Here is a 12143-nt window from a genome sequence, read left to right as displayed (position 1 = left end):
CAAAAACTCAAAAAAGGAAATAACACAGCAGATTTACTCTTCTCCATGATATCTATGTTTATGATTCAATTTCCAATTGAGTAATTGCTTACTTTTTCCATGAAGCTGTTAAAAGCAATTCTAGTTCAATATGAACATAACCCTCATATTTTCAACAATGTTGGATGTATTAATACAATATGCCTTCTTACCTCATTAGATATTATTACATCTCCTTCGTTCTCTTCAGGATCCAACTCTTCTTCAGTACTGTGCATGGCAGTGATGTAATAAGAATGGAAACCAAAAGGTGGCAAGTCTTTAGCTAAGAAAACTAGCTCTGCATTTGCAGAACTTCGTCTACCTGGTACTGACAAGACTGGCTTGGGAATGGGAATAATTTGGATTTGTTCTTCATGGCCTGACCAAGATAAAAATTAAAAAAATAAATACTGTAAATCACAAAGCAATTTTTTAAACATGCAATTTTGTAATGCAGCAAGAACACAGTGTGACAAACTCATTCTAAAAAGTGCAATGACTAGTCAATCAATGATGTTTTTCTCATTTTTATACTTCGATGATTTTATATAAAATTATTCTATAGGGGTCTCACTTATTTTGGCATAAAAAATTCCTTGACTTTTACAAGTTTTCTAGGCAATTTCAAAATAAATTTCCAGATGATTCTGTGGTGTTAAGTGTTAATTTGGTCTTTGGTCATTTTTGTTACTTTTGTGGCACTTTTGGCTAATTGCGATAATGAGTGATGAAATTGGTGAAATGACAAAAAAAACACCCATGCACCTGCCATGATTCAAACCTGGAAACTTTTGTTCGGAGATGGAAAGTTAACCACTTAACATGCTCGACTACCGAATGAATGAATGAATTAAAATTTTTGGGTGGGTCAGCACACATGGCCATTTTGCACCCTTCAACTTATACGAGGAAAAAAAGTCCTCTTACGTAAAACCTTTACCTTAAGGGTAAAAAAGGAGTGTAAAGTGCCTCTTGAGAAAGGTTAGATGTGCAAGGTTGTAAACCTACACAGAACATACACAACACATAAAAAGGTAAGGATAGACTTACAACTTCCCCAAAAACACGGTTTGAGGCCCACTTTTCTCAAAGCTAAAATATCTGTTAAAACACTGTCATCGTCTCTCAACATGGATAATGAACAGTTAGCAATATAAAAAGTTTGAAAACCAGCACTAATTGATAAATAGGACTTTCTATTCAAGAGAATAGTTTGTTCAACATAGTTCATAATTAATGAACAAAAGTGAATTATAAAAGCATTTTCATATATGATACCTCCCATCAAGAAGGAAGTGGAACATATTTTCATTTCCATATCTTGACATGTACACAAAACACTTGATTTTTCCAGACTTTTTCACCTGTAGGTTAATTTTCCTGACATCTCCATGATTTATAGATCACTGTCAGCCCTTTGTATGTATTCTGAACATTAACTGCAGTAAATGATCTACATTTTATTTTATTTTTCTTTTGGTAAGGTAAAGGCAAAGTTCCCTGTACTCACACCACCATTCCATGAAGACGAATGGAAGGATAGGGCCTCACACATTCACGATCTCGCCATTTTTTTTTGGAGGTGACGTGAACAGCACCATTCTCTGACAACCTTTAACACCCTCCAATATAGATAAATTTATTAGAGGCTGGGTGAACCACAGAACCACTTTATGCAGTGACAAGGTAATAAAAATTCCAGACTTAGATCACCCACATTGGGAATTGAACCTGGGTCTTGTGCATGACAGTCAGATACCCTACTGACTGAACCACTAAATTTTCTTACGGGCTCTTCATTTCATGGATATAATTAAATTTTAAAAAGAATGGGAAAGCCATTTTCTTTGTAAATACCAGGAATTATGAAACTTTTACATGCCGCAATTTAAACTTATAGGAGCCCTGGTGGTTTTGTCAGTAGGGCATCTGACTGTAAGACAGGAGGCCCAGATTCGATTCCCAGGGTGGGTGATTTAAGGTCTGAATTTCTCTGGCCTTTTCCCCCGCATAAAAAGGTTCTGGTGCTCACGCAGCCTCAAATTAATGGGTACCTGAAAGAGTAAAGGTGGCTGGAGCATGGTGCTGATCACATCACTTCCAAAACTTCCTAAATCAAGAATGTTCTGAGCCCTACCCCCTCTCCCACATCTCCTAAATGTGCCTTCATGGAATGGTGCTATATGTGTGGGGAACTTTACCTAATTTAAACTCATTCAGTTATAGGCCACTGCAAACCTGTTGAAAGTTCCACTGTGCACATAGGGAAAGCAAAACACATGCTTAAATTGAGCTGTACAATCTAAGAGTTTACCAATTCCTTACCATTTGAGTTCTGGACTTTGTACTTTGATTTTGTCACTGGAATCCGAATGTATTTGGATGCTTGCCTTCCCAATGGGTTGTACACAGTAAGCACAAAAGGGCTATTGCTCTCAGTTATACTGCACTCGCTAACATTGAGAAGCATGCAAGACATCAATGGCACACTGTAGTTTCCCGATGGGGCCATTAGCTTGCTGCAGGAAAAAATAGTAATTTAAATTCCTTGTAACCTATATTTATAAATTGAAAGATGGTATTCTAAAGCACCTGAAAGAAATGAAAATTAAGAAATGGACACATTGCATCCTGGGTTGAATAAAATGAAGGAAAATTGAAAATGTCACAACATTCAACATTTGAAGTCTTATGAAGAACAACACTAATCTTCGGGTGTGTATGTTTGTCAAGAATTAAGCAAGATCTCAGGCATGTAATAGATCTTTCAATAATTCTACTGGCGATGAGATGAAGCAGGAAATTTACTCATACTGATATACCATCTGATAATTTTTGAACTGACTGTGAATCAACAGAGATTGAAAAGTGCATTTCTTAGTTATATACTTACAATAAAACACTGTACTGCATTAAATTTGCCAACACTTGCAATATATTCCACATATTGAAAGCAAAAAAAAAAAATGGTTAATCGAAACAGTTTACATATTAGACTTTTGCAATTCAAATTGTATGCATTATTTTACAAGAGTTTGGTTTAAAATAATCAAGAAGTATATTGATATTAAAATTGCTGTTATTAAAACAAAAAAATACATTGTTTCACACAATACTGGTGCAAAATTAATGAAAACATTGAATTTTGCATAATTTCCAGGATAATTAGGCAAGCAACGCTCAGCTCACAGTGCAATATTGCTCCACTCATGGTCAGGGGTATCCACACTAGCACTCAGGTTTTACTCCAGTCAAGCTACAATTATCATCAGTCTTGTGTTGGATGCTTGTCAGTATGCATCGATTTTTATGGTACAAAAGTGCCTACCGCTTGTTCTAACTACAATGTTTAAGCATTTTTCAACAACGGACTTGGCTGTTATAGCATTGAAGTTAGAAGAAAATGACAATAAATAAATAAATAAATTTTAAAAAATATAATAAATTATGGAAACTGAAAGACTTTGGGTCCATCCAATTAGTATAAACTGCAGAAGGTGAATTTTATACTGTACCTTCGCCTAGTGGACTGCGATTGGTTTCAGGAGTCATACATTAATGTTTCAACTGGATTTGCTTGGTTCAGTTATCTACTTATCTTCAGTTACCAAATATGCAAAGATATCTAAAAATATAACTCCCAGGTTACTTTACGCAGCCACACGCCTCCCATGTGTGACATGTGGTGTTCCCTGATTAGCAGCAAGTATTCTACAGAAGACCCGCTGGTATCCAAAAGAACTTTCAGCCTGTAAAATCAGTAGTGGAGGAGAGCTTAGCAGATTTTGTACCCAGAAAGGAAAACCACTGGACCGACATATTTATAGGCCATTAAGAAACATGATGGGAATATCACAGGCACAAACATGTATACACTTTTTACAAATGCAGCACTTACACAAAGAAACCATTTACCCTAACTGGAGCCTTTGTTTCACCATACCACTCCTAAGCTTGGCAACAGCTCATTTTTGGGGGAAAACGGACTATGATGGCACACGAACACACGTTTCTGTACATCTTACAGCCTCACCAGACTGTTCTAGGAGTTATAGGTGTTGGATGTCTCCTGCAGGCTTGGATGAATGTGGATTCACTCCGGCAGTCCAGCTAACACAACTACGTGGCCATGTGCGAGGAGATTGGGAATCGTAAAATATGCATTTTCCCGATTAAGCACTTTTCAGCACACACGAATCCCAATTTTTGTGCATACATAGATTTTCCAGCTACTATCTGCACTGTTGGCCTATACTAGGCAATCGAGGGACCCCTTGTTTAACTATAACACCAGTTAATAGGAAGTTCAGAGGCATTGTGCCCACTCGCGTATATCAAAAACGGCACATCCATTGCTCAAGACCTTGTTCGGTTGAAATCGAACACACAAGAGGAGTGCAAGAGACAAACTCGCACCATAATAAAGAAATTTGCTATGTTGCTCATGACGTCATAGCTTGGGATGCCTCCCATTGACTGGCTGAGGTCACATGCAGCTTGGATCAAGTAGTTACAAGTCTGGCCACCAGGTGTCAGGCTTGAAAAGTGACTTTTTAAGTTCTCGGATGTTTTTATCAAAAAACATCAATTTTTAGGATTTTTTTAGGCATATTTATGCTAGCTGACTTAAATGAATGGTATTTTCAAGATGGGGGGGGGGTTATTCTGCACCTGCACAAATGTTATCTTGAAAATTTGTGAACAAATAAAAATTTCGTCTAATATGTAAGTTAGAGCACATGGTGCTTGTGCATGAAAAATGGCTTTTGCATGTTGATAATGACTTAGTTTGCTGAGAATTGCAGCTTTTACTTGATTTTAAGCTGGTTCTCATGGTTTTTGGGTATTACCTTTGATTTCTGCTTGTTGCAATAAACAAAATGGCTTCTCATGGTATTTTGGCCATGGTAGCAATGAGCCTTGTACTTGAGTGGAGTAGTGTGGTGTATTGTTTGTATTTGGTTATGTATGCCCAATCCTTGATTGGTTATAGGACAACAACAGGTTTTCAAGAATTTTCGAATGTCACTTGCAACTTTTTAAAGCATACAGAGTCCTTAATAAAGAAAAACCCAAAATTCCATCATGGTATTTCTCCTAGAGAAAAGCTTGTAGTGTGTCTGAGGTAAGAAAAATTAATTAGGCTTTATAGTGTACAAATAACTTGCAAGTTCTTCCAACTTCAATGCTATAACAGCCAAGTCCGTCACTGAAACACACTTAAACATTGTAGTTAGAACATATTGGCAGGCACTTTGTACCAAGATTTGCTCTGCTCACACTCTGGTCAAATATTCTTTCCAACTGATCATGACTGGACTGTGAGTGGAGTGCTACCTGAGCTTCTATTTTTGTGGACCCTGCAAAATACCCAAACTCCAGTGAAACATAGACTGATATTGATTAATAAATTCCAATTGATATTGCTGGTACCATCCAACATGGATACATCAGTATCAATATCAGCTTGACCCTATTTCTATTAGAATATGTTTGTTTGAAATTTATATTTATCTTTACACTTTTGTGTTCTTATATGAACTTTTTCGAATCCACTGAAGGCATAATGTACACTGAAATGATAGAAAGGTTTCCCAGTCAAAACTTTGACATGAAAAATAATTTATTGCCAATGAAAATTCTACTACTTTCTTATCACACAAAACTAAGGAACATGAGAAGAAGCAGATTTCACCACAACTACTAATATAATGTCACTATGTAAAACAAGATAAACTTACTTCAAGGCAGTCTGTGAAGTAAACCCACACTCATCAAATCCTTCTGATAGAATTCTCGCATAGTCAAAAGCCACATCTTGCCTCTCTGTGCCTGTGATTGCATCATGGTGCTGCAGTATGCCCATAGCTTCTCGCATTTTATTTAGGTCACTCTTATCTTCTGGTGCCAAATTGGCAAGTGCATATAATTGTTTGCACACCTATAAAGTAGACATCATCCATATATACCTACCTAATAATAGTTTGTTCGGTACAAAATTGTTACACACAAACCACCAATAGTGTACTATTCTGATATAAAAATGGCTAACATTTAATGAAAAACCTGAATGATTCATTAAAATTGCTTCAGAATTACTTTTTTTAAACAACTATTCATCTACTATATTCTTAAAATCAAGAACAAAATTGAGTACTGAATTAAGAACTGAGTACTCAAATACAGAGTATTTCAGTAAATAGCAGATTGGTGAAATTATTGGCACTCATCCATCAATCATTATCAAACAATCAAATTATAAATTTTTTCTACTAACTTTTCACCCACAAAATCATTTTTATGTAGTTCTCAGAAAAAATACCCAAAACTAGGCATACAATGAAATAATAACAGCATATTAGCAATGAAAGTTCTACTGATACTGTGGCTAACACTAACAGGCTCAATTTCCAGTAGGAGTACATATGTGCATTGGTCAGGATCTCACATTAAACTGCAAGAATAAAGTGGACTGTAATTGTTTACTGATACATTTATATCATTTGAAATTGTAGTTTTCCTGACTATGTGATTGAATCAAGTGTTCTCGTGCTCCCAGCTACATTAAGTCAGCTTTAACTCACAACATTTCAAGGGTACACATTGCTTTCATCAGCAAGGAATGTGGAGTGGAGACCATGAACGCTTATTAATTACCGTATTTACGCATGTACAGTGTGCATGCGTGTATAATGCGCACTCTGGTTTTGGATGGGTAAAAGTGACAAAAAATTATATCTCGTATAAAATGCGCAGTACAATCCAGTTTCAAGAAATGTCTTTCTTAGTTGTAGATTGTAAATCTGTTGCTATGCTGATCAAGAGTGAATGGCGTCATACCTATTCAATTGCTCATTTCTTCCTTTTCAAAACATATACTTTTTTTATTTCCGTGACTAATGTAACATTTATACGAGGCACATTCAGGACCTTCCAAATAGCAGTTAGCAGCAGAAGATTTCTTCCATTAAGGAATTTACACACTCCAAGTACGTCATATTATTTGGCCAGTAATACATTTTAATTTTTATTGTCTTTTTCCTTGTTTTCTTTCATCCAAGTACCATAAAAATCAGAACATTTCTTCATATTTTGATGAACTTATTTCAACCGCATTTCACAGTAGTGTAGTTATGTTGTATGGAATACTGTTTCCATATTTAGAAACTGCAGGATTCAAGCTTTACAATGATATATAACATGATAAGGTTCCATAAACGTGAAAAATCAATGCAAGGGTCCCAAAATCATGGAATAACCCTGTACAGTTTCATGTTGGCTGTCTGAATTATTCCGTGCATATTACGCACCAGTTTTGGGGGCAAATTTCTTTGAAAAAAGTGCGCATTATACATGAGTAAATACGGTATATGGTTGAGGGGTTGTAGCTTAGACTGCATAATGTGATTGGTTCACTTTGGATCCTGATGTTTCCAATTGCAGATGCCATGCTTTAATGGAGAAGTGGATTCCAGTAACAACTGAGCTGGAGTCCCACGTCCCTGTTTGAGGTCCATGCCCTCTGAGGCAATGGCTATGGATTCTTTTACTCTTCGGTTGCAGTAAGCTATGATTTTCGCATTTGGCTATGATTTTACTGTCTCCAAGAAATTCTATGACCCTTGGTGACACTGTGTTCTACTAGTCCTGACATTGCTGGTTGAAATGGTCTGATGTAGCTTTGATGTTCCTTTCATTGCTGTTTTATGGTGTGTTCTGTTTGCCCACCAATTCCCTGTGAATGTGGGGCACCATACATAGGATACACCTGTAACGGTGATGACGTCAACCTGCATTTGTAAGTCCCGCTTGCCGTCATTCCATTACATAGAGTGAAAATTTCCCACCCGGGAAATTTCATTCGATAAAAATCCCCATGAGGTTATTTTTTCCTCACTACAAATTTATACCGATAGATGTCTCTCCGGTAACTTTCTTCTGTTTTCTTCTTCGCTAGCAGCGGAGGTAGTAAAATCACAGTTCGTCGCTCGACAATCAAGGTTCAACGTCGCTTGATTTTTTATCCAAAAACTGGGGCAAATTTTATTCCATAGTGTGCAACCACTTATCGTAAGTTTGTGACTTTAGAACTTTCTTATGTATTTAAAGTTTACGTGTTGCAGTTTCGAACTTACATTGCTTCTTTGCAACATCGGGTCCCGTCACAAAAAAGCCGTTGTGAGGAATGGTTTTTTTGGACTTATTTGTGAAAACATTTTTCTAACATATATATATTTAAATCTTGCGATAGTCGTTTGGTGGTAATGGTAATGCCCAGTATTTTAATTCGTGGTAAACATTTTACGCATATATATATATTTGCACGACTAGTATTTGTTTTACGAAGTAATTAACCGTCAAGCATTTAATGTCAGCATGAACTTGATTCGGAACATAGACATCGAACCTTGAAATAACTATAACCAATACAATTTGCTGCAGTATCCACGAGCACACATGGCATCAAGGAAGTAACGGCATAAAAATCTATTACGCAACTGAACATTTGAATTTGACTGCATCAATTCGACTACCTTGGAGGATGCGAACAGCTGGTTCGATTTGGCAACTAGAACATTTGTGAAGGTATGTAAGATTACGTGTGTTTTAGTGAATTGGAACTTGAATAACAAACTTAAATTCTTACTTCCCAATTTGTTGATTTTGTGCATTGCAAATAAGACACGATAAAAGATGGGGGCGTGGAATGTATCATGTGCATAGAACTCGATCACGAATGAGAAAGATAGATACGTACATGCGCGAGTACAAGTGATGGTGTAAAACATTACCGCTAGTAACCTAAATTGTGCAACCATTACGCGTGCGATCCAAGAATGCAATTTTTGTAAAAATATCATTTTTAACCTCAAACACGTCGTAACGAAAGCCATTTTACAACTAATAGCAAAACGAGACAAATCTTAACCGACTTAGCATTTGGAATTAATGAGCATCTAATTCGCATAAATAAAACAAATTAAATGGGCAGAGGTTTTATTATTATTGTAAAAATAAATTATAATTTTAGGTATTTATAAATTAATAAAAATTGTCCATTAAATGTTGCACTGGTACTAACCTTTTTAAAAATGAAGTAAATTTTATCTGTATTATAGTCGAAAAAGGGATACCAGTTAAATGCATTGTTATTTGTAGCAAATTATTTTGATCAAAAAAGAATGCTAAGAATGAGAAATGTCGATCGTACGTAAACTGGAAGTTGTTGTAAGTCTTAGTATAAAGAATGACAGAAGGAAATATTGAAAGAATGTTGCCACAAGTTTGAATTTTGTTAAATAAACGTCTATAGCGAATGTACTATCTTTCATTGGTGTGAGTTGTGATTGGTGGCGTAATTGAGGTAACGCTTGTTTGTATAACTTGCTGAATTTTGGAAAGGGTAAAGAAGGGTGCGGAATTTACTTACTCCTTATTCAAACTGTTGTTATTGTGGGAATCATTCCGTATAAATATTCGGTTAACTCCATAACAAGTAAAAATTGTAATTGCGGTTCCTCGATTTATTTATCCATGCTCAATATACCTCTGCGGGTATTGGCCATTTGTTCATGCGTTTCTTCCATTTTTACCGACATCGAGGAACGGCATTACAAAGATTGGTAGCAGAGCATGGTTATTTTCTCCCCTTTTTTCATTAAGTGAAGTTTGAAGCGAATAAATAACCCCATGAGGTTATTTTTTCCTCACTACAAATTTATACCAATAGATGTCTCTCCGGTCACTTTCTTCTGTTTTCTTCTTCGCTAGCAGCGGAGGTAGTAAAATCACAGTTCGTCGCTCGACAATCAAGGTTCAACGTCGCTTGATTTTTTATCCAAAAACTGGGGCAAATTTTATTCCATAGTGTGCAACCACTTATCGTAAGTTTGTGACTTTAGAACTTTCTTATGTATTTAAAGTTTACGTGTTGCAGTTTCGAACTTACATTGCTTCTTTGCAACATCGGGTCCCGTCACAAAAAAGCCGTTGTGAGGAATGGTTTTTTTGGACTTATTTGTGAAAACATTTTTCTAACATATATATATTTAAATCTTGCGATAGTCGTTTGGTGGTAATGGTAATGCCCAGTATTTTAATTCGTGGTAAACATTTTACGCATATATATATATTTGCACGACTAGTATTTGTTTTACGAAGTAATTAACCGTCAAGCATTTAATGTCAGCATGAACTTGATTCGGAACATAGACATCGAACCTTGAAATAACTATAACCAATACAATTTGCTGCAGTATCCACGAGCACACATGGCATCAAGGAAGTAACGGCATAAAAATCTATTACGCAACTGAACATTTGAATTTGACTGCATCAATTCGACTACCTTGGAGGATGCGAACAGCTGGTTCGATTTGGCAACTAGAACATTTGTGAAGGTATGTAAGATTACGTGTGTTTTAGTGAATTGGAACTTGAATAACAAACTTAAATTCTTACTTCCCAATTTGTTGATTTTGTGCATTGCAAATAAGACACGATAAAAGATGGGGGCGTGGAATGTATCATGTGCATAGAACTCGATCACGAATGAGAAAGATAGATACGTACATGCGCGAGTACAAGTGATGGTGTAAAACATTACCGCTAGTAACCTAAATTGTGCAACCATTACGCGTGCGATCCAAGAATGCAATTTTTGTAAAAATATCATTTTTAACCTCAAACACGTCGTAACGAAAGCCATTTTACAACTAATAGCAAAACGAGACAAATCTTAACCGACTTAGCATTTGGAATTAATGAGCATCTAATTCGCATAAATAAAACAAATTAAATGGGCAGAGGTTTTATTATTATTGTAAAAATAAATTATAATTTTAGGTATTTATAAATTAATAAAAATTGTCCATTAAATGTTGCACTGGTACTAACCTTTTTAAAAATGAAGTAAATTTTATCTGTATTATAGTCGAAAAAGGGATACCAGTTAAATGCATTGTTATTTGTAGCAAATTATTTTGATCAAAAAAGAATGCTAAGAATGAGAAATGTCGATTGTACGTAAACTGGAAGTTGTTGTAAGTCTTAGTATAAAGAATGACAGAAGGAAATATTGAAAGAATGTTGCCACAAGTTTGAATTTTGTTAAATAAACGTCTATAGCGAATGTACTATCTTTCATTGGTGTGAGTTGTGATTGGTGGCGTAATTGAGGTAACGCTTGTTTGTATAACTTGCTGAATTTTGGAAAGGGTAAAGAAGGGTGCGGAATTTACTTACTCCTTATTCAAACTGTTGTTATTGTGGGAATCATTCCGTATAAATATTCGGTTAACTCCATAACAAGTAAAAATTGTAATTGCGGTTCCTCGATTTATTTATCCACGCTCAATATACCTCTGCGAGTATTGGCCATTTGTTCATGCGTTTCTTCCATTTTTACAGACATCGAGGAACGGCGTTACAAAGATTGGTAGCAGAGCATGGTTATTTTCTCCCCTTTTTTCATTAAGTGAAGTTTGAAGCGAATAAATAACCCCATGAGGTTATTTTTTCCTCACTACAAATTTATACCGATAGATGTCTCTCCGGTCACTTTCTTCTGTTTTCTTCTTCGCTAGCAGCGGAGGTAGTAAAATCACAGTTCGTCGCTCGACAATCAAGGTTCAACGTCGCTTGATTTTTTATCCAAAAACTGGGGCAAATTTTATTCCATAGTGTGCAACCACTTATCGTAAGTTTGTGACTTTAGAACTTTCTTATGTATTTAAAGTTTACGTGTTGCAGTTTCGAACTTACATTGCTTCTTTGCAACATCGGGTCCCGTCACAAAAAAGCCGTTGTGAGGAATGGTTTTTTTGGACTTATTTGTGAAAACATTTTTCTAACATATATATATTTAAATCTTGCGATAGTCGTTTGGTGGTAATGGTAATGCCCAGTATTTTAATTCGTGGTAAACATTTTACGCATATATATATATTTGCACGACTAGTATTTGTTTTACGAAGTAATTAACCGTCAAGCATTTAATGTCAGCATGAACTTGATTCGGAACATAGACATCGAACCTTGAAATAACTATAACCAATACAATTTGCTGCAGTATCCACGAGCACACATGGCATCAAGGAAGTAACGGCATAAAAATCTATTAC

General features: G+C 35.8%; 1 protein-coding gene across 1 annotated transcript in view; it reads right to left on the bottom strand.

Annotated features, from left to right (window-relative positions):
* The window catches only part of LOC145994822 (lysosomal alpha-mannosidase-like), an 82175-nt gene that overhangs the window by 33822 nt on the left and 36210 nt on the right, over positions 1-12143 (bottom strand). Inside the window, exons 9-11 of the mRNA XM_083131142.1 lie at positions 5763-5962; positions 2347-2540; positions 192-400 (exon numbers count right to left, since the gene is read on the bottom strand). Of these exons, the coding sequence (XP_082987268.1) occupies positions 192-400; positions 2347-2540; positions 5763-5962 (603 nt within the window). The remainder of the gene's footprint in view (positions 1-191; positions 401-2346; positions 2541-5762; positions 5963-12143) is intronic.

This window comes from Lepisma saccharinum, chromosome 11, assembly GCF_977018435.1.
Source record: "Lepisma saccharinum chromosome 11, izLepSacc3.1, whole genome shotgun sequence".
Lineage (NCBI taxonomy): Eukaryota > Metazoa > Arthropoda > Insecta > Zygentoma > Lepismatidae > Lepisma > Lepisma saccharinum.
This window is presented reverse-complemented; position numbering and strand designations above follow the sequence as displayed.